The sequence below is a fragment of the Mobula birostris genome, chromosome 1 (assembly GCF_030028105.1).
Source record: "Mobula birostris isolate sMobBir1 chromosome 1, sMobBir1.hap1, whole genome shotgun sequence".
NCBI classification, from domain to species: Eukaryota; Metazoa; Chordata; class Chondrichthyes; order Myliobatiformes; family Myliobatidae; genus Mobula; species Mobula birostris.
Window position 1 is genome coordinate 70165763 of NC_092370.1, and position 23971 is coordinate 70189733.

At 41.2% G+C, this 23971-nt stretch overlaps 1 protein-coding gene across 2 annotated transcripts in view; it reads left to right on the forward strand.

The window, feature by feature from the left end:
- The first annotated feature begins 6693 nt into the window (after positions 1–6693).
- lrrc69 (leucine rich repeat containing 69) overlaps positions 6694–23971 on the forward strand; it is a 46837-nt gene continuing 29559 nt past the window's right edge. For both annotated transcript variants that reach the window (XM_072256850.1, XM_072256859.1), the window contains exons 1-2: positions 6694–6887; positions 10147–10273. In XM_072256850.1, coding sequence (XP_072112951.1) covers positions 6711–6887; positions 10147–10273 — 304 coding nt within the window. In that variant the 5' untranslated portion in view covers positions 6694–6710. The remainder of the gene's footprint in view (positions 6888–10146; positions 10274–23971) is intronic.

Consider the following 23971-nt stretch of genomic DNA (forward strand, 5'->3'; position numbering starts at 1 on the left):
ACCAGTAATGTTAAAGCGGATTCTGATTTTGCCATTTCTTCCCCATTCTGAACAACAAGTGAATCTCTTGACCATGTCTGCATACTTTTATGCATTGGGTTGCTGCCACATGATTGGCTAATTAGATATTTTCATTAATGAGCAGGTGTACCTAATAAAGTGGCCACTGAATGTAAGTTTGTAACCATGACATTCCTAAAAATTTGTGGAAAAAACCTGTCTGAACCTAGTGTCCTTGGGAGAAGAAAATCCTCTGAAACTACTCAGTTGAGATGTGTCATTTAGGGATAGTAAATAAATGTCAACTTTGCAAACCATGTCTATATCCCATGAGCAAATAAAATGAAATAGTCCTTCTACAGCATATTGCATTTGACAATTATGTCCACATTTGTAGTATGATCAATATTGTTCCATAAAGATATGGATAGGAATAGTTGGGTAGGTGACAAAAGTGGTTAAAAAGCTAGATTCTTGTAAAGCTTTTATAGACTGAGAAAGAGTTGCTAAGTTGCAGAAATGTAATATAGAGATCTGTGAAGGGTTGGATGATGGAAGGACTTGGATAACATTGCAGGACTGAGAAGGAATGGGTTGTTTTGGAAGTGGGTAATGTGTTTTGTAGTGAAATTCAAACTTAGAAATAAAGGCAACTGGAAACAAAGAGAAAGGAATTGTTATTTGTATGTAAGTAATTATATTTATCACAGAACACAGTATTTCACAAGAGATTCTGTGGATGCTGGAAATCTTGAGCGCGACAAAACGCTGGAGAATTATTTATTCTCTTTTGTGGATGCTGCCTGACCTACGGAGTTCCTCCAGCATTGTGTGCGTGTGGAATAATATCACATCAGGAGAAACTCAGAATGCTAGTGCTTGTCAGTGATACGATTCTACATATAAAGGGTTGATGGAAGTTTAAGAGGATGACTTCAGTTTTTGATTTGAATAAATCATCATGTCTGATAGTGTTGAGAGGGGGAACCATTGTGTTAACATACAGAATTATAGCAGATGGTGGCACAGTAGCGTAGTGGTTAGCACAACGCTTTACAATACCAGCAATCCGGATTCAATTCTCAATTGCCAATTCCCACTGCGGTCTGTAAGGGGTTTGGATGTTCTCCCTGTGACCGCCCAAGTTTCCTCCAGGTGCTCCGGTTTCCTCCCACAGGCCAGGTTGGTAGGTTAATTGGTCATTGTAAATTGTCCTGTGATTAGGCTAGGAGCAAATTGGGGGATTGCTGGGCAGCACGGCTCAAGGAGCCAGAAAGGCCAATTCTGGACTATCTCATTAATAATAAATGCAAGGGAAGGGTCCTTAAGCTGCCTATTCCTTTAGATATGTTAGTTGGGTTTGAAATTTGAAATTACTTTCACACTATATATTTCCTTTGATTGCTTTGTCCCAAGAAAAGTAAACATATCAGATATTGTATCTACTGAAGTGTTGAGGATTCACAGTTCTTTAGTATAGAAATTTCCAAAGATTCATAACTGTCTCAATGAAAAACAATCCAATTTTACTCCCAAGTGTTTTCCTCTTATCCTGAGATTATGTGCCCTTATTTTATACTTTCTAAAAAGTCCTTTTTTATAAGACGTTGGAGCAGAAGTAGGCCATTCAGCACATCGAGGCTGCTCTGCCATTTCAGCATGGCTGATCTTTTTCTCTCTCAGCCCCAGTCTCCTGAGATTTCTCCCTGTAGCCTTACATGCCCTGACTAATCAAGAACCTATCAACCTCTGCCTTAAATATACACATTCACTTGGCCTCCATAAATGCTTGGGGCAACAAATTCTAGAGGTTCACCTAACTCTGGCTAAAAAAAATTACTTCGCCGTTTTAAATGGATGTTCCTCTATTCTGAGAATGAGTCCTCTGGTCCTAGACTCCCCTACCAGAGGAAACATCCTCTCCACATCCACTCTATCGAGCCTTTCAACATTGAATAGGTTTCAATAAGATCTCCCTCATTCTTCTGAATGCCAGTGAGTACAAGCCACAGCCATCAAACACTCATCATATACCTTTCAATCCCTAAATCACATTCATGAACTTCCTCTGAATCCTACCCAATACCAGCAGATCCTTTCTTTGATAAGGGGCTCAAAACTGCACACAATACTCCAAATGAGGCCTCGTCAGTGCCTTCTACAGCCTCAGCATTATACCCTTCCTTTTATATTCTAGTCCTCTTGAAATGAATGCTAACTTTGCATTTGTTTTCCTCACCATCAACTCAACCAGCAGGTTAACCTTTAGGGAGTCCTGCATGAGGACTCCCAAGTCCCTTTCCTCAAATTTTTGAATTTTCTCTCTATGCTTTTATTCCTTCTACCAAAGTGCATGACCATACTATTCAATCTGTCACTTCTTTGCCCATTCTCCTAATCTAAGTCCTTCTGTAGCTTCACTGCTTCCTCAACACTACTTCCCCACCTATCTTCATACTGTCTGCAAACTTGGCCACAATTCCATCATCCAAATCATTGACATACAATGTAAAAAAACAAGTCCCAGCACAGACCCCCTGTGGAACGCCATCAGTCACTGGTAGCTGACCAGAAAAGGCTCCCTTTATTCCCACTCTTTGCCTCTTGCCAGTCAGTCAATGCTCTGTTAATATTAGTATCTTTCCTGTAATATCATGGGCTTTTACCTTGCTAAGCAGCCTCGTGTGGCATCTTGTCAAAGGTCTTTTGAAAATCCAACTCCACAACATCCACCAATTCTCTTTTGTCTATCCTGCTCAAAGGATTCCAACAGATTTGTCAGACAAGTTTTTCCCTTAAGGAAACCATATTGACTTTGGCCTATTTTATTATGTGCCTTTAAGTACCCTGAAACCTCATCCTTAACAATTGACTCCAACATCTTCCCAACCACTGAGGTCAGGCTAACTGGCCTATAGTTTTCTTTTTTTGCCTGCCTCCCATCTTGAAGAGTAGAATGACATTTGCAATTTTCCACTCCTCTGGAGCAATGCAATAATCTAGTGATTCTTGAATGATCATTACTAATGCCTTCACAATCTCTTCAGCTATGCCTTTCAGAACCCTGGGGTTTAGTCCATCTGATCCACCTGATTTACCTACATTCAGACCTTTCAGCTTCCCATGCACCTTCTAGTAAAGCAACTACTCACTTCTGCCCCTGACACTCTTGAACATCTGGCATTCTGGTAGTGTCTTCCACAGTGAAGACTGAGGCAAAATACTTAATCAGTTCATCTGCCTTTTCCTTGTCCCCCATTACTACTTTTCCAGCAGCCTAATATCTACTCTTTTTTGCTTTTACTCTTTATATATCTGAAGAAACTTCTGGTATTCTCATTAATATTATTGGCTAGCTTACCGTTGTATCTCATCTTTTTGTTCCTTACGGCTTTTTTTTTAGTTAATTTTGTTTTTTGTTGGTTTTTAAAAGTTTCCCAATTCTCTGACTTCCCACTTCTTTTTGCTCTATTATATGCCTTCTCTTTTTCTTTTATTTTAGCTTTGACTTCCCTTGTCAGCTATAGTTGTGTCATGCTGCCTTTACACTGCTTCTTCCTCTTTAGGATGTATGTATCCTGTGCCTTCGGAATTGCGCCCAGAAACTCCGGCCATTACTGCTCTGGATGTTATCCCTGCTAATGTCCCCTTCCAACTGTCATCGGCAAGCTCCTCTCATGCCTCTAATTCTCTTTACTCCACTATAGTACTAATCCATCTGACTAGCTTCTGCCTTTCAAATTGCAGGATGAATTCTATCATATCATAATCTCTGCTTCCTTAAGCTTTGTAATCAAATCAGGTTCATTATGCAATACCCAATTCAGAATAACCGATCCCGTGTGCTCAACCACAAGCTGCTCTAAAAAGTCAACTCATAGGCATTCTATAAATTCTCTTTCTTGGGATCCAAAATCAGCACCAACCTGATTTTCCCAATCTACCAGCATATTGAAATCCCCCATGACTATCGTAATGTTGCCCTTTCAACGTGCATTTTTAATTTCCCATTACAATTTTTAATCCACATCTTGGCTACTGTTTGGAGATCTGTACATAACTCCCTTCAGGGTCTTTTTACCCATGCAGATCCTTAACTCTAACTACAATGATTCAACGTCTCCCTATCCAATGTCACCTCTTTCTAATGATTTGATTTCATTTTTTACCAACAGAGCCATGCCATCCCCTCTGTTTAGCTGTCAGTCTTGTGGCGCAGTGGCATCAGCCCCAGACTCCGGAGCGAAGGCTTCCCGAGTTCGAATCCAAGTCGCCCCCCCCCCCCGAGCACGCTTTCCATCCGTGCCGGGTTGAGTGTTGAGCGAGCCACTCGGCCTCGTAAAAAACGGGTCGAGTCAGGAATGTTCATAACGTGACCCGGTTAATCCGAAAGGAGATAATCCTGACACTATGCGCCAGACAAGAATGGCTGACTGGTGCGACACGCTAGGAAGGACCTTCCAATACAATGGGGATATTAATCCCCCAACTACAATCATCTTTCAGTCATGATTCAGTGATGCTCACAACGTCATACCTGCCAACCTCTAACTGTGCTACAAGATCATTTACCTTATTTCTTATACTGTATGTATTGGAATGTAACACCTTCAGTCATGTATTTGTCACTCTTCAATTTTGTCCCCCGTTTCATTGTAACTCATCCCACTGACTCTGCTTCTATACCTACTGCCCCATCCCCAGCCCTATCACTCAGTTTCACATCCTCCTGCCAGGTTTGTTTAAACCCTTCCCTACAGCTCTAGCAAACCTACCCCCAAGGATATTGGTGCCCCCGCCCCCCCAGGTTCAGATGTAACCTGTCCCTTTTGTACAGGTCATACCTTCCCCAGAAGACCTCCCAATGATCTAGAAAACTGAAACCTGCCCTCTGCACCAGTTCCTCATCTGCCAAATCATCCTATTCTTACCCTCACTGGCACGTGGCAAAAGTAATAATGTAGAGATCACCACCCTGAATGTCCTGCTGTTCAGCTTTCTACCTGGCTCCCTAAGTTCTCTCTTCAGCACCTTCTCCCTTTTCCAACCTATGTCATTGGTGTCAATATGTACCAAGACTTCTGGCTGCTCACTCTTCCCCTTTAAAGATGTCCCTGACCCCAGCAGCTGGGAGGCAACATACCATGCAGATGTTTCTATCACATCCACATAATCTTGTGTCTACTCATCTAACTATGAAATCTCTCTTCCCTTTTGAACCTCAGTGCCAGAGACCTGATCGCTGTGGCTTCTGCCTGGTAGGTCATTCCTTAAGATTTTGAGCCACTTTACTTTATTTCTCAAGCTAAGACAACCTTTGATTCAGAATAATTATTATAATTTGATATATTACTTCCTCTAATACATCCTTGGATAAAAGCAAAATTGTGCATAGCCCTGAGAATGTAGTATGAATAAGGACTTGGGAACATTTTTACTGGCTCCTGCCTTACTATTGCTATTACTATATAATAAATAAATTCTATTTTTATTCCTAGTTTTAATCTATCTATAACTTTACATAAATTCATTTTCAAGGCCAAAGTTTTTCTTTTAAAGTATTGATTTTTAATCTTACAATCAAAGTGAGTGTCATATCATGGACTCACTTTCAAGGACTCTTTATCTCATGTTCTCAAAATTTATTGCTTATTTATTAATATTATTTTCTATTTGAATTTGCACAGTCTGTTGTCTTTTGCATATTGATTGTCCATCTTGTTGGGGCAGTCTGTCATTGATTCTATTATATTTCCTTTATTTACTGTGAATGCCCACAAAAGAATGAATCTCAGGGATATATATACACACACATACACAGTGATATATACCTGTAAACACTTGATGTTTACTTGATGTTCTTTATTATTGCCCACTCTACCAGTCTTTACACCTCACAACCCTTGGTTCATACAGATTGTACATAACTGTCAATCACTGATCCTCATAACATCCTGTTAATTATATCTCTAAATCTTCAAAATGTACTCCTCTTTCTTCGTCTGGGTTTGTGGTTAGTTTCGGTTAATGAAGAGCCTGACCCTGTGCTGTACTATTCCATGTTCTATATAGGGTCAAGTTCCTATTTTAGGAATAAATCTAATGCATACTTTACTTGTGGAAATTTAGAATAATTACAACAAATGCTGAATAAACACAACATGTCAGCATCTGTAAAAGAGATTTAGAGTTAATATTTTAGGTCAAACACCAGCAGGTTAACTTTCTTTCTCCATAGATGTTGCCTGACCTGCTGTATTTCCAGTTTTTGTTTCATAAGCTTTTAAACTCTTCACATTTCCCCCGGGATCAATAAAGTATGACTGTGACTATGACTATGAATATATTTTGCGCAGCTTCCAGAAAACAAATTGATTTTACACATCGCCATTGCTCGTTTTAACCACTTTTTTTTAACGCCCATTGATTTTAGGATTAGATAATTGATAGTTTTTCCGATGACCCTTTCAATTGAAAATAATAACCAGCGTGATCATTCTTTTTGCATTATTCTTCCAAACATATTACTCGCAAGGCAAGGAATAAAAGGCAAGGAATAAGAGCCAAGCGCACACGGGGAGGTTGTGGTGGAGAGATCGAATGGGAGGTTTGGTCCGCCATCCGCCAGAGGGTGTGAGGAGTGTCCCCACCCAGGGGAGTTCTCTTCCCACAACGTCTGTCTCCTTGGAGACAGAACGCGGGGTTTAGAAATGGCCGATATCCTGGTACTACGAGCGGTTCGAGGGAACGCGAGGAATCTAGATCTAAGCGGCAAGAAGTTGAAACGGGCTCCAAAGGCGGTGGGAAGGTTGCAAGAATTGAAACGATTGCAACTGAGAAATAACCTCCTCACCGAGCTCCCGGAGGAATTCCAGACACTTCACAAGGTAAAGGGAAGGAGTTGGGGTCGTACCCGAAACGGAGCCGGAGCCAGAGCCAGAACCAGAACCGGAACCTGTTTGTTCTTCGGACCTAAATCATGCTCTCTTTGACATGAACTCCACCCGCCAGCCCACCTCGTACCTGAGCCCCGTACAGCGCCAGACGGAAACCCTGCCCATTCCTCTGAACGTTAGCCGCGTTTAATTAAACATTGCACGTGATTTTTCCCCTTTATTCAGCCTAGTAGTTTGGGAAGAGTTAGTTTGTAGCCTATGGCTGCAAAACTGGGGAGGAATGGGGGGTTGAGATTGAAGGAGGAGGGTGGGAGACTGTGGAAAACTCCAGAAGTAAGGGTAACCAAAAAGGGGTGCATCAAGTGAAAGACCCGATGTAAAGGGGGACAATAAATTGAGGAAAATAGGTGACATGGAGAAATTTATAGTTCTGTATAAAATTACAGGTCAGAAAGAAGGGGAAGGAGGATTTAGAACCCTTAATCCTTTGAAAGTGGCAGCAGCATTAGAGAACCAAAAAGGTAAAGGATTCCAGACAACAGGAATTCTGCAGATGCTGGAAATTAAAGCAACACACATCAAAGTTGCTGGTGAACGCAGCAGGCCAGGCAGCATCTCTAAGAAGAGGTACAGTCGACGTTTCAGGCCGAGACCCTTCATCAGGACTAACTGAAGGAAGAGTGAGTAAGGGATTTGAAAGTGGGAGGGGGAGGGGGAGATCCAAAATGATAGGAGAAGACAGGAGGGGGAGGGATGGAGCCAAGAGCTGGACAGGTGATAGGCAAAAGGGATACAAGAGGATCATGGGACAGGAGGTCCGGGAAGAAAGATGGGGGGGGGGAACCCAGAGGATGGGCAAGGGGTATATTCAGAGGGACAGAGGGAGAAAAAGGAGAGTGAGAGAAAGAATGTGTGTATAAAAATAAGTAACGGATGGGGTACGAGGGGGAGGTGGGGCATTAGCGGAAGTTAGAGAAATCGATGTTCATGCCATCAGGTTGGAGGCTACCCAGACGGAATATAAGGTGTTGTTCCTCCAACCTGAGTGTGGCTTCATCTTTACAGTAGAGGAGGCCGTGGATAGACATGTCAGAATGGGAATGGGATGTGGAATTAAAATGTGTGGCCACTGGGAGATCCTGCTTTCTCTGGCGGACAGAGCGTAGGTATCCAGCAAAGTGGTCTCCCAGTCTGTTTCGGGTCTCGCCAATATATAAAAGGCCACATCGGGAGCACCGGACGCAGTATATCACCCCAGCCGACTCATAAGTGAAGTGTTGTCTCACCTGGAAGGACTGTTTGGGGCCCTGAATGGTGGTAAGGGAGGAAGTGTAAGGGCATGTGTAGCACTTGTTCCGCTTACATGGATAAGTGCCAGGAGGGAGATTAGTGGGGAGGGATGGGGGGGACGAATGCCACCTCCAACGGGATCCCACCACTAAGCACATCTTTCCCTCCCCCCGCCCTCTGCATTCCGCAGGGATCGCTCCCTACGCAACTCCCTTGTCCATTCGTCCCCTGTACTCACTGTCTCACTGTACTCACAAAATTCATGTAAGTAACAAGTGATATTCTGCAGTTCTAGAACTTCTAGAAGTTCTATAATTAATTATACATCCTGCGGAGGGCAGTAATATGCCTAGATGCATCTAAACTGCCGGAAATAGTAGAAGAAGAAGAAGAAAGGAACAGAATAAACACGTTTGAAGATAAGTGGTTGACAATGAGGAGGACTGTGAGTGACGTACATTACCTGGTCAGTGCAAAGCGTTAACGGCACTGATCATGAAAATTGTGAGATAGTGCTTGTAGGAAGGTACATCTTCTAGGCAAAGAAATCTACAGTAAAGTACAGGCCTGGAGAAGCAAAGGGGTCCACGTTGAAATATGGTGGTTAAAATACATTGAAAAGACATCCATATTAGCTATGGCATAGAATGGAAGGCCAGAAAGGTTATGACAGTGTACAATACCAGTTATATCCGTGCCTTTGCAATATATACAAATCTACTTGCCACATTGTAGAAAAGTTGTGATTCTCCTTAACAGGGTGTAAAGGGTATTGCCAGGGCCGAAAAATGTTAACTTTCAAGGATTGGAAGCACAAGGATTGTTTTATTTGAACAAAGAAGTTCAAGGAAGAGGCAGTTGAGACAGATAAACTCAAGCTATGTCTAGATATAGAAAAGAGTTGTTGTTAGTGGGGAGGAGATGGTTGTCAAAAACCAGGGGCACAGGTTTAAGATAACTAGAGAAGGAATTGTGGGGAGATGGAGGTACATTTTCACCTGGAAGGTGATCAGAGGTTGGACTCACTATATGAAAGGCTGGTAGAGACAGAAAACCTTGTTACACTTAATATATATTGAGGGGTGTAAACTTGAAGAACCATAATCTGTAAAGTTGCAGACAATGCCAGAAGATGGGATTGAGTTGGGCAACTCTTAAACTGATACACTCAGAACAGGCTGTATGGTTTTCCTTTTTTGTCCCTTCTGTGATTTTACAAATTCTAGTAGGTGAGCTCTCATTTCTCAGTACTTTACTGTTTGTTTGCTCTACAAAATAGTAATGGAAAGTAATTATCCAATACATTTGCTATTACCTTTATTTTGATTTGTAATAGCTCTTTAACAAGATATGATACTCCTTGTATAACTAAATGTTTTCTGTATTATGATGGGCTTTAAATATTTCCTTTGTTCGCGCTTTTTCTTTAGCATATCTAAACATGTATTATTTGATGCTGCCTTGTGTGATCTTGGGTTGTCATCAGTTTAAAAATAAGTTTGGCCTTTGTTTTAAGCAGTTTTGCAGGGTTAAGGATGGTTTGCTTTCCATCCAGACCTGAGTTATGGGATTGCTGATAAGGCCTAAGTAGCACAGGCACTGCCTGACAAGGGCTTTGAGTGATAGTTTGAGAAGTAGTGCTGTATATTCCTTACAAGTAAGCAGGAGTTCCTTTCCAGATGTTCCTTTTCTATTTCAATTCTGAAGGGTCTGGGATTCCTATCATTCAGAAGGATGGAGTACATCTTTGAAGTGTTTTTTCTGACCTTTTTGAAATTTGTTGCTGTGTGTAGAATATCAGCATGTAAATGATGCTACCACCAACTGGTTGTAATTATAGCCTGGATGTTTGCTGAAGGTAGGATGTTGCAAGCAGGTTGTTTGATGTCTCTATTCATAATACCAACATATGGTAATTATGTTCCAAAGTACATGAGAAACTTTTATATCTGTTTTCTAGCTGACATATCTCAACCTGGGCAATAACTCATTTGAAGCACTTCCAGAAGTTCTGAAGAATCTGAAACAGTTAACGAAACTGCATTTGTTCGGTAACAAACTAGACAAGTTGTCACCAAGTGTGATTGGTAAATATAACACGTTTTCTCACTACTTGAAATTTAAAATATATTATTTAATTATAAAAGTTTTCATCAATTTTGAGGTATTAATAGCAATAAGTGAAATAGTCCAGAATACCAGCCAAATAAATTTAAAACTTTTTTATGTATATGTTAGACTAAATTTTCCACTGAACTATTAAGCTAAATGGGAATATAGGAACTGAGGCTTCCGTGAGTTGGAAGGGAGTCGGGGAACCAGGTCCCCATTGTGTTAGAGGGAAAATGGGAACAGGGGCCCAGGTGAGTGAAAGAGAACACAGCAAACATTACCTGGTGAAGCAAATACCCAACGGTTGGTATTTCGGAATAGCTGGCTAGGAGACATTGGATTTTAGTCGTATATCAATGATCAGCTTTTGTAACACCGGATCATTCTGTCTGTCATGCTACAAAAAGAGAATCTAGAACAAATTGCAAGAACCAACAAGAGAAAATCTGCAGATGCTGTAAATCTAAGCAACACACACAAAATGCTGGAGGAACTCAGCAGGCCAGGCAACGACTATGGGAAAAAAAAAGAACAATCACTGTTTCGGGCCTAAACCCTTCGACGGGAGTTCTGTGAAACCCTCTCTCACTGCTCCCCCCTCTGTGATCCCTGCTGCTCTCTGTATCGGAAGAGTCTCGGCCCAAATGTCCACTGTATTTTGTTTCCATGGATGCTGCCTGGCCTGCTGAGTTCCTCCAGCATTTTGTGTGTGTTGCTAGAACTAACATCAGTTCCCTTTTTTTCTTGACCTGTTGGAGTTAAGTGACAGTCAGAACTTTCTGTTGTAAATTTAGACTTTTGTTCTTATTGTGCTTGACTTTCAACATGACATGACACTTCCTATGCAATCTGCTTCTGATGGTTCTGAGTTCCAATAAATAAAATTCCTTGGAATAATCTATCACCATTTTGTGAAAATGACAGAATTACATGAAAATATTGGTGAAGCAAGCGCACTTGGTTTAACCCTGAAGCACAGGATGACCTACTGTGATGTTGTAAACGCTGGGCCGGGGAGCATACATCTAATACTTCATTTTCCACCATATGTCCATTTTCTGTAGCCAATGTCCTGGTGAAAAATGACACAAACATAAACATAGAAACAAAATAATGGTTGCCGGGAAACTCTCTTTGGATATAACTGTCCCTGGTTTTCTGTGACACCTTAACAACAAAGACATTTTCATTTGATTGGTAATAAACTAGGCAAGTTTTCATCAGGTTTACTTGCTGAATATAAATAATGCTTCAAGAGAGCAACACACAGAAAATGATGGAGGAACTCAGCAGGTTAGGCAACATCTATGGAAGTGATTAATCAGTTGACATTTCAGGGATGTGATGCTGAGGCTCTATAAGGCACTCGTGAGACCACACTTGCAGTATTGTGTGCAGTTTTGGGCTCCTTATTTTAGAAAGGATATATTGGTGTTGGAGAGATTTCAGAGAAGATTCACGAGAATGATTCCAGGAATGAAAGGGTTACCGTATGAGGAACGTCTGGCAGCTCTTGGGCTGTGTTCCCTGGAGTTCAGGAGAATGGGGGGGGGGGGGATCTCATAGAAACATTCCGAATGTAAAAAGGACTGGACAGATTAGATATGGCAAAGTTATTTCCCATGGTAGAGGAGTCTAGGACAAGAGGGCATGACTTCAGGATTGAAGGACATCCCTTTAGAACTGAGATGCGGAGAAATTACTTCTGTCAGAGGGTGGTAAATCCATGGAATTTGTTGTCACAAGTGGCTGTGGAGGCCAAATCATTGGGTGCATTTAAAGCCAAGATAGATAGGTTCTTCATTAGCCAGGGCATCATAGAGTATGGGGAGAAGGCAGGGGAGTGGGGAGATGACTAGATAATTGGATCAGTCCATGATTGAATGGCGGAGCAGACTCAATGGGCTGAATGGCTTACTTCTGCTCCTTTATCTTATGGTCTTATGGCCAAGACCCTTAATCAGAACTCAAAAGAAAGTGTGGGGGGGTGGGGGGAGATGCCAGATTAGAAAGGTGGGTGGAGGGGAAGGAGGACCAGCTAGAAGGAGATAGGTGAATCCAATTGGGTGGGGGAGGGAGGATGAACTAAGAAACTGAGAGGTGATAGGTGGAAAAGGTAAAGGAGTGGAAAAGATGGAATCAGATAGGAGACCAATGTTGACCATGGGAGAAAGGGATGGAGGAAGGGAACCAGGGGAAAGCGATGTGTGGGTGAGAAGAGGTAAGAGAACACAGTGGGAAATAGAAGAAGAGGGAAAGGAGAGGGGAAAAAAATTACCAGAAGGAAAAATCGAAGTTCATGCCATCAGGTTGGAGTCTACTTAGACAGAATATAGGGTGTTGCTCTTCCATCCTGAGAGTGACCTCTTCGTGGCAGACGAGGGGGTCATGGACTGATGTGTTGGAACAGGAAAAGGGATAGAAATTAAAATAATTGGCCACCAGGAAATTTCGCTTTTTGCGAATGGAATGGAGGTGTTTGACCAAACAGTTCCCCGGTTTAAGTTGGGTTTCACTAATGTAGAGGAGCCCACATTGGGAGTATTGGATGCAGTAGATGGCCCCAACAGATTTGCAGGTGAAGTGTTGCCTCATTTGGAAGGACTGTTTGGGGCCCTGAATGAAGATGAGGGAGGAGGTGAATGGCAGGTGTAGCACTTCGGCAATTTGCAGGAATCAGTGCCAGGAGGGAGATTAGTGGGAAGGGACAAATGGACCAGGGAATCATGGGGGGAGTGATCTCTGCAAAAAGAGGAGAATGTTGGGGGGAGGAGGTAAAGATGTGTTTGGTGGTAGGATCTTGTTGAAGATAGCGAAGGTTGTGGAGAATGATGTGTTAGATACGGAGGCTCATGAGTTGGTAGGTGACAACAAGAGGAACTCTCTCCCTGTTAAGGCGATGGGAAGACACGATGAGCATAGTTATACTGGAAACTGAGGAGATGTGAGTGAGGGCAGCATTAGTGGTAGAGAAAGTGAAATCCTGTTCTTTAAAGAAGGGAGATATTTCTGATATCCTGGAAAGGAAAGACTCATCCTGGGAACAGATGCAGCAGAGATGAAGGAACTGAGAAAGTAGCATTTTTACAGGAGACAGGGTGGGAAGAGGTACAGAATAGTCAAGATGGCCAGGGAATCCGTAGGTTTATAAAAAAAATATCAGTAGACAGTTTGTCCACAGAGATCCAGACAGAGCTGAAGAAAGGCAAGAAATTGTTAGCAATGGACCAAATGAATTTAAGGGTAGGTTGGAAATTGGTAAAATTAGTGAAATTGATGAGCTCAGCATGGGTGCATGAAGCAACGCTGATGCAGTTGTCAATGTAGCAGAGAAAATATTGGGAAGCGTTACCGGGGAAGGCTTGGAATATGGACTGTTCAAGTAGCTAATGAAAAGGTAGCTGGAGCATACACTGGTGCCCATGGTTACCTCTTGCATTTAGAGAAAGTGGGAGGATGTGGGCCAGATCAGTCAGACAGGAGGTTAAAGGGGAACTGGCTTCTAGTTCTTTCTTGCCAATGTCATCATTGACATTTGGTTGAAAATTAAATTAAATAAGAGGGAAATTCATTACTGTAATTCTCAATAAACTCACATAAGACTGGATTGTAATTGATCCTGACCACTGTTGCACTTGCTCCCCTGTGCTTTTTCTACAGCTGCATCTTTTGTGGCTCTGAGAGGTTGTGAAGCTAAGGAATCAGAAGTGAAGTGCAACACACATCAAAGTTGCTGGTGAACGCAGCAGGCCAAGCAGCATCTGTAGGAAGAGGTGCAGTTGATGTTTCAGGCCGAGTGAAGTGCATCCTGTTTCTCAGTTTCTCAAGGTTATGGTGTTTCACCATTAATGTCTGTGCTATAGTTTGCTATCAGTTCTGCACAAAACCATATTAACAGGGCTTTAAACAATAATTTAAAGGTACAATATGCTTACCAGGCTGTTCCTCAGTTTCCTAGTGACTTGAAAAATTGTGGGAATACATCCAACGCCAAACACAAGACAATATATATAGGACACTTCACATTATGGATCACATAAAAAAAATGAAATCGAAGCAATAGTGATAAGCGTGGACGCTGAAAAGGCATTTGATCCAGTTAATTGGAATTTTCTTTACACAGTTTTACATAGATTTGGTCTACATGACACAATTATTAAAACTATACAGGCACTATATGACAATCCTACTGCTAGGATCAAAATCAATGGATATTTATCTAATAGTTTTACCCTAGAAAGGGACACGAGACAGGGTTGTGCATGGTCACCACTACTCTTCACGTTATATCTGGAACCATTAACTCAATACATCAGACAAAATGAAGATATCAGGGGAATTACTATTAAAGGGACAGAGCATAAATTGGCCTGTTACGCGGATGACATTTGATCTATCTAGGGCAACCAACAAACTCTTTACCTAAATTGATTCTTTGAACAATATGGCCAATTATCAGGATACAAGATCAACATAGATAAAACCCAACTACTTTCATATAACCATAGCCCACCAAGAGAAATTGAAAGTAGATATCCTTGGGCATGGCAAACAGAGTCCGTCAAATATTTGGGCATCATTATGCCAAAAGATTTGACAAAATTATCAGAATGCAATTATCAGCCTATAGATAAAAAAATTAAGGAAGATATAACAAGATGGAACCTAATTCCTTTTCTTGGTCTCAGTTCAAGGACTGAATTTATTAAGATGAATATACTGCCCAGACTACTATATCTTCAGACCCTACCAATAGAGATTAACCAAAATCAATTCAATGAATGGAACAAGATGCTATCAGGATATAGATGGCAAGGTAAAAGGCCCAGGGTTTGTCTCAAAACTTTGCAATTAGCCAAGGAAAAGGAGGATGGGACCTACCTTCTCTTAGAGATTGTTATTTTGCGGCACAGTTGAAAGCAGTGATATGCTGGTGCAATCCATCATGTGACGCTCAATGGAAAAACATTTAGGAGAGGATACTTTCCATCCCCATACAGGCAATTTTGGCTGATAACAACCTACAAAGTTACATAAATACTATTTGTAACTCGTGGGTGAAATGGACTCTTAAAATATGGAAAACTATTATAAAAGAATATAAACTGGAGAGAGACATTGCAATTCTTAAATGGTGTACACATGACTCGGATTTTACGCCGAATAAACTGGATGCTAGATTTAAGGACTGGACAGCTAAAGGAATAACAGCTATTTGCAATATAATGAAAGAAGGGACACTGTTCAGTTTTGAAATGCTCAAAGGGAAACACTTATTAGAAAAACAAGACTCTTACCGGTATTTACAGATGCGACAGTATGTTAATAGGATGGTTAAAAATGTAACCAAGGCAAGTACATGTCTGATAAAGCTATTTAGAAAAGCATATAATTCAGACAACAGTAGTAGAATCATTTCAAGCGTGTATAAGGGCTTGTCAAATCTTAAAACACATTCGACTTCATACATTAAAACAACATGGGAGAAGGAAGGAGGGATAATAATACCTGAGGAAGACTGGACAATAATATGGAGGAGCACACATAAAAGTTGCTGGGGGAACTTCGAAGGGTCTCGACCTGACTGTACCTCTTCCTAGAGATGCTGCCTGGCCTGCTGCGTTCCCTCAGCAACTTTTGTGTGTGTTGCTTGAAATTCCAGCATCTGCAGATTTCCTTGTGTTTGCATTTTTTAAATAATATGGAGGTATCAATGGAAGTCTACCAGTTCACAGAAATGCAGGGAGTTCGGGTGGAAAAACTTGATAAGGCATTTTATTACACCCTCTCAGAAATCCCATTATGATAGTAACCTCCCTGTTTGCTGGAGAAATTGTGGAAATCAAAATGCAAACCATTATCATATTTTCTGAGAATGCCCTGTTATCAAAAACTGTTGGAGTGGGATACATAATGCCCTACAAGACATCTTTAAATGTGAAATACCCTTAGAAAGTAAGACCATATATTTTGGGTATATACCTCAAGAATAGTTGAAAAGAGATAAATATTTAATGAATATACTGCTGGTGCCTGGTAAAAAGACCCTTACCAGGAAATGGTTATCACAGGAGAGCCAAACTTTAAATGTATGGATGGAAATTACAATGTACATTTACAAAATGGAGAAGATGAAAGCATCAGTTAATCATTAGTTGAAACAATACTGGGAAAATGGTTTAACTACATAACACCTCATAGGCCTGATTTTATTCTCACAAGTCAATGAATATGTCGTTTTAAAAAAAATCACTCTCTACTTTGTACATAGTTTTCTTCTTTCAGTTGTCCTTTCTTTCCTCTCCTTTCTATAAGTGTATACCTCAGATAAATATTATTTGGAGATTTTTGACAAATATGATTATATGATATATATGTACAGTATCTGAAATACACCCTATGGAAATGTTTGATGATGAACTTCAATAAAAAAAAATTACAAAGAAGAAGAAATTGTGGGAAACATGCCAGCACAATAAGAGATGTGGCGACCACCAGCAGATATTTCTGAATAATACCCACTGTCCAGTTTGGTACAAATGAGATCAGAATCAAATACAAGATCAACTATTATTCGCTCAATTGCATGGTACATTATGCTGTTATGTGCCACCCATCCTCTCCAAAATAATTTGCTTTCTAAACATTTATCCAATACAGAGAAAACCTGTTATTTTGTGTAAACATAATTGCTGAATAAGATGATGAGCAATTTGGGTCAAACCATTTTCATATGAAAATAATAAAATGAGGGAAATTAAATATCAAACTTATTTTGCTAATGGTTGGGACTTGGGAAATCACTTTTGCATTCAACCTTTAGGGGGCAGACTTGTATAGTACATTTAGTATTTATCTTACTTTGAGTGAAACATTTCAATCAATGTTTTCCAAGAAATTTTCCAAGAAATATGTTTTGGTATTTTTTTTCTGTTTTTTAAAAACATGACAATTGTTTTGTTTACTTGTTTAGTTCAGTTAAATCTGCAGTACAGCTTCAGTTTTTTAAGGTCAGGTGGCTTGATTACTAATGGTATTCATCAACCATCTCTGATACAGTATTGGCTTAGTTTGTGTGTTTACCCCTATTCCTTTTTTAAGGTCTGTTTTTCCCTCTGGGAGTGGAGGACATGCCCATTGTACCTGCAGGCCATGTCTACCTGTTTACCTGCTTTGTACTTCACAATTCCGGTATTCTTGAGTCTATATTCTCACCCTCTCATTGCTGTCATTCACTCTTTGAATAGATTTACAGCCTATGGTGGATGGGGAGAAGGGGCATGGCCAGACACACCCCCTCTCCCTCACCAAACCTTTTAGCTTAACAAGCTTGTATCCTTCACAGTTTTGATGAAGGGTATTTGACCTGAAATGTTAGCAATCTTTCTCTTCCTGTGGATGAAATTTCCACCATTTTCAGTGTTAATATCGCAATCTACTTATCCCCATCTGTGAAGTATCTGCAGTTTTCTAATTTTACCTCATTCACCACCTTATACCCAACAAAATGAAATGGAAACAAGTCATCCTGTTTAAAAGATCTGTCTGATACTTGCATATTTTTAGAAAGCATTTTCATTCATTCATTAGCTTAGTCTAGTTCAAATATGTAAAATTCTGAGCTTCCACTATTTATGTTGCCTTGACCAATTGATAAAATCAGCTCACATAAGAACAAACTATTAAAATTAATTTTGTACTCTGAAAAGTGGTAGCACGTAGGTAAAGTTGTTACCAAGACACAGGAGAATCTGCAGATGTTGACAATCTTGAGCAGCTCACACAAAATGTGTGGAAATCAGTAGGTGGCCATCAAACTTTACAGCTCCTCCCTTGGAGGGTCAGACACCCTGAGCCAATAGGCTGGTCCTGGATTTATTTCCTTGCATAATTTACATTTATATATTACTATTTAACTATTTATGGTTTTATTACTATTTATTATTTATGGTGCAACTGTAATGAAAATTAATTTTCCCCGGGATCAATGAAGTATGACTAGGTTAAGTTTGCTTTTTGCAAAACCAGCACAGGACAGTCCAATCACGACAGCCATGAGGTTGATAGATTCTTGATTGGTCAGGGCATAAAGGGATACGAGGAGAAGGCAGGAGATCGGGGTTGAGAGGAAAAATGGATCAGCCATGATGAAATGGCGGAGCAGACTTGATGAGCCAAATGGCCTAATTCTGCTCCTATATCTTATGGTCTTATCTATGGAGGGACAGTTCGTGCTGAGAGCCCTCATCAGGACTGGAATGGAAAGGTACAAAAGCCAGAATAAGAAGGTATGTGGGGAGGGGGGGTGGAATTACAAGTTGGCAGGTAGTAGGTGAGACCAGTTCAGTGGGAAGGTGGATGACGTGAAAGCTGGGAAGTGACAAGTGAAAGGGCTGAAGAAGAGGAAGGAATCTAACAGGAAAAAGCTGTGGACCATGGAATAAAGGGAAGGAAGAGGGGAACCAGAGGGATGTGATAGGCAAACATGAGTGTGGGGAAGAAGAAGAGAAGGGGGGAGAGGGTAAAAGAATTGGGAATGGAAGAAGAGAGAAGGGAACAGAGGAAAATAAGGTGGAGGGTTGAGTAATTAGGAGTTACAGAAATCAGGTTGGATGCCACTCAGTCAGAATATTAACTGTTGCTTCTCCACTCTGAGTTTAGCTCAGTGTGGTTGCAGAGGCCATACATTAGATATGTCAGTATAGAAATGGGAAGTTGAATTGAAAAGGTTGGCCACTGGGAGAGCCTGCCTTTTGTGGCAGACAGAGCGGAGTTGCTTGATGAAATGGTCCACCAATCTCTGCTAGGTTTCACTGATGTAGAAGAGGCTACACCAGGAGCACTGTATACAATTGATAACCCCAAAAGACTCACAGGTAAAACATTGCCTTGTCTAGAAGGACAGCTTTAACCCTAAATGGTGGTGAGCGAGGAGGTGTAGGGGTAAGTGTAGCACTGGTCATAATGTTAGGGATAACTTCCGGGAGGAATATCAGTGGGAAGGGTATGGACAAGGAAGTCACATAAAGAACCAAGCTACAGAAATTGGAGAGGTAGTGAGGGGTGGGGGGGTCAGAGGATCCCATTGGAGATGGTGGAAGTTGAGGAGAATGATGTGCTGGATATGGCAGAGGAGGAATCATATCCCTGTTACAACATTAGGTGGGTGGGGTAAGAGTAGATGCCTTGGAAATGGAAGAGATGCAAATGATGGTGGTGGAAGGGAAACACCATATTTTTTTTAAAAAGGACAGCTGGGATCTTCTGGAATGGAAAACCTCATCCTGAGAATAGATATGGTAGAGATGGAGGAACTGAGAGGACATGGCATTTTTAGAAGTGACAAGGTGGGACAAGGTATAGTCAACTTAACTTTGAGTGTCAGTAAGTTTATAAAAGATATCAGTAGTTTGTCTCCACAGATGGCGACAGGGATGGAGAAAGGGGAGAGAGGTATCAGAGAACCACAAGTAAATTTGGATGGAAGTATTCTAAAGGTAGGATGACACAAATATGGCTGACAAGAGAAGTCAAAGCCAACATAAAAGCCAAAGAGAGGGCAATAATAGAGCAAAAATTAGGGGCAGTCAGAGGATAAGGAAGCTTTTAAAAACCAACAGAAGGCAACTAAAAAGCCATAAAGGAAAAGATGGAATACTTCAAGCTAGCCAATAATATTAAACAGGATACAAAACGTTTCTTCAAATATATAAAGTGTAAAAGAGGCTAAAGTAGATATTGGACTGCTGAAACATGATGCTGGAGAGGTGATGGTGACAAGGAAATGGTGGAGGAATTGAATAAGTGTATTGCATCAGTCTTCACTATGGAAGACATTAGCAGTATACTGGAGGTTCAAGAGTATCGGGTCAGAAGTGTGAGAAGTTGCATTACTTGGGAGAAGGTTCGTGGGAAACTGAAAGATCTGAAGGTAGTTATCTGGACCAGATGGTCTATACCTCGGTTCTGAAAGAGGTAGCTGAACAGATTATAGAGGCATTAGTAATGATCTTTCAAGAATCAATTGATTCTGGCCTGGTTCTGGAGGACTGGAAAATTGCAAATGTCACTTCACTCTTCAAGAATGAAGAGAGGCAGAAAAAAGGAAATTATAGGCCTGTTAGTCTGACCTCAGTGGTTGGGAAGACATTGGAGTCGATTGTTAAGTATGAGGTTTTGGGGTACTTGGAGGCACATGATAAAATAGGCTAGTCAGCATGATTTCCTCAAGGGAAAATCTTGCCTGACAAATCTGTTGGGATTCTTTGAAGAAATAACAAGCAGGATAGATAAAGGAGAATCGGTGGATATTGTGGACTTGGATTTTCAGAAGACATTTGATAAGGTGCCACACTTGAGGCTGCTTAACAAGCTATGAGCCCGTGCATGGTATTACAGGAAAGATGCTAGCATGGATAGAGCTTTGGTTGATTGGCAGGAAGCAAAGAGTGGGATTAAAGAAAACTTTTTCTGGTTGGCTGCTGGTGACGGGGGGTGTTTCACAGGAGTCTCTGCTGGGTCGTCTTCTTCTCACGTTGTATGTCAATGATTTCGATGATGGAATTGATGGCTTTGTGACCAAATTTGGAGACAATACGAAAATTGGTGGAGGGGCAGGTAGTTTTGCAGAGGCAGAGAGGCTACAGAAGGACTTGGACAGATTAGAAGAATGCGCAAAGAAGTGGCAGATGGAATACAGTAGAAACATAGAAAACCTACAGCACAATACAGGCCCTTCAGCCCACAATGCTGTGCTGAACATGTGTGGAGAAGTATATGGTCATGCACTTTGTTAGAAGAGATAAAAATGTGGATATTTTCTAAATGGAGAAAAAAATTCGAGAATTCAAGGTGCGAAGGAACCTAGGTGTCCTTGTGCAGGGTTCTCTAAAGGTTAATTTGCAGGTTGAGTCAGGGGTCAGGAAGGCAAATATGATGTTAGCATTCATTTTGAGAGGACTAGAATATAACAGCAAGGATGTGACATTGAGGTCTTATAAGGTATACAGTACATCAAGTACTCAGATGACATTATTGACACTAGTAATGCTGATCACTGCATCAAACAATTTGCTGGGTGGTGCACAAATGACTATCTGGACTGGAACCCCAGTAAAACTAAGGAGATGGTAGTGGATTTTAGAAAACAATGGTACACTGTCCCAACCCTGGAAATATGTGAACAGCATGTTGGAGAATACAAGTACCTTGGTACAACTGTAGATAACAAAATCACCTTTAAGACCAAGTGTTGATACACTCCCAAGTGCCAACAATGGCTATTTTTCCTTAGGAAGATGTGGAAATTTCAGGTCCAGTCATCGATTCTCCAGGCATTTTATAAATGCTTCATTGAATCAGTATTAACCTACAACATCACAACATGGTTCGGAGCAATGAGTACTATCAACCTCAGCCCACTCCACAGAATTGTCAGAATAAGTAATAGAAACATTGGCCAGCAACAGGAATCACTCAGCAGCATCCATGAGAGACGGACAATAAAGAAGACTCAACAAATAGTAGAAGTCATTACACATACTACACTTTCATCCCAACTGGGTGCCGCCAAAGGTCCCTGCCCATCAGCACCAGAAGAGCCTTATCCAGTTTGTGCCTTCCTCCATTTGCCTCCTTAACACCTAATTTTGAATATATAGTATGCATAGCACCTTTGACAATAAAATGTCAGTTTTATTATGTGTATTTGTATTTTAAATTGCATGCATTAATTTTTAGTGCTGCATTTATTATCTATTGTATCTTATATTGTGTTTAACTATATGTAGTGTGGTGTTGTGTATCTTAAGTTCTGTGATGTTGTACTTACCACTGCACAAAGTTCCTCACGGAAAATAAAGTGAATTGAATTGAATGAATTGAAAGCTCTGGTGAAGCCTCAATTGGAGTATTGTGGGCAATTTTAAGCCTCTTATCTAAGAAAGGATTGGAGTGGGTTCAAAGGAGGTTCATGAAAATGATTCTGGAATTAAAAGGCTTGTCATATGAGAATCAATTGACGGCTCTGGGTTTGTTCTCGTGGAATTCAGAAAAATGAGAGGTGAACTCATTGAAACCTATTAAATATTGAAAGGCCACAATAGTGTGGAAGTGGAAAGGATGTTTCCTGATGATGAGGGAGTCTAAGAATGGAGGACACACCCCAGAAGAGAGGGGTGTCCTTTTAGAACGGAGATGAGGAGGAATTTCTTTAGCTAGAGAATGATGAATCTGTGGAATTCCTTGCCACAGGCAGCTGTGGCGGCCAAGTCACTGGGTATATTTAAGGCAGAGGTGATAGATTCTTGATTAGTTAGGGCATGAATGGTTACACGGTGAAGGCAGGAGATTGGGGCTGAGAGTGAAAATGGATCTTCCATAATGAAATGGCAGAACAGATACAATGGGCCAAATGCCCTAACTCTGCTTGTATATCTTATGGTCTTATTACGGTCTTATGGAAGTAGCAGGCAAAGTTGATGAAATTGACGAGCTTAGCACTGGTGCAAGAAACAGCTTTGATGCAGTCGTCAGTGTAGTAGAGAAGGAGGTGGGGACCATTACTAATGTGTACCAATACTGGACTGTTCCACGTAGCCAATGAAAGGGCAGGCATAGCTGGGCCCCATGCAAGTAACCGTGGCTGCACCTTCGGTTTGGACAAAGTGGGAATAGTGGAGGGGAACTGGTTATGTGGTGGTGGAGGGGAACTGGTTATGTCTGTTGTTGAGAAAGAAATGGAGACCTTGATGGGAGATGGATATCTATAGGATCTGGCATCATTAGTGAAAATGAGGTGATCAGGGCCAGGGAACTGAAAGTGATTGAAGTGATGGAGAGAATGAGATTGTGATGGATGTAGCGAGGCAGGGTCTGAACCACGGGGGACAAAATTAAATTGAGGTATAGGACACAAGTTCAGCGGAGAAGGAGCAGGCAGAAATGCTGGGACTACAGTGGCATTAAGGTTTGTGAATTTTGGGAAGGAAGCAGAAATGAGCAGTGGAAGGTATGGAAACTAAAAGGCTGGTGTTAGTGGTTGGGAGATCTCCAGAGTTGATGAGGTTGGTGATGGTGTGGGAGACTATGTTTTGATGCTTCATCGCGGAGTCCTGTTTAACAGGTAAGAAGTGGTGTCTGTGAGCTGCCGCCTAGCCTCAGCAGACTACGACTGTTACCAAATCAGATTACAGTGATTAAATTTGCAAAATAAATTTCCCATTGTAATTACACTGGCACTTTCAATATTGTATGACAGTTTTCTTCCAAGGAAATATCCAGCGGATGCAATCTCACTGGCTCTCCACTCAGCCTTGAACGACCTGAACAATAGCAGTATCTACATCAGGCTACTGTTTATTGACTACAGCTCAGCGTTCAACACCGTCATACCCTCAGTACTAATTAACAAGCTCCAAAATCTGGGTTTCTGTACCTTCCTCTGCAAATGGGTCCTTGACTTCCTCAACGGGAGACCACAGTCAATGTGGATTGGAAATAGTATCCCCTCCTCGCTGACGACACTGGTGCACCTCAAGGATGTGTGCTTCGCCCACTGCTTTACTCTCTCTACACCCATGACTCTGTGGCTAGGCACAGCTCAAATGCCTTTGATAAATTTGCCAATGATACAACCATTGGCAGAATTTCAGTTGTTGTCGAGCAGGCCAACT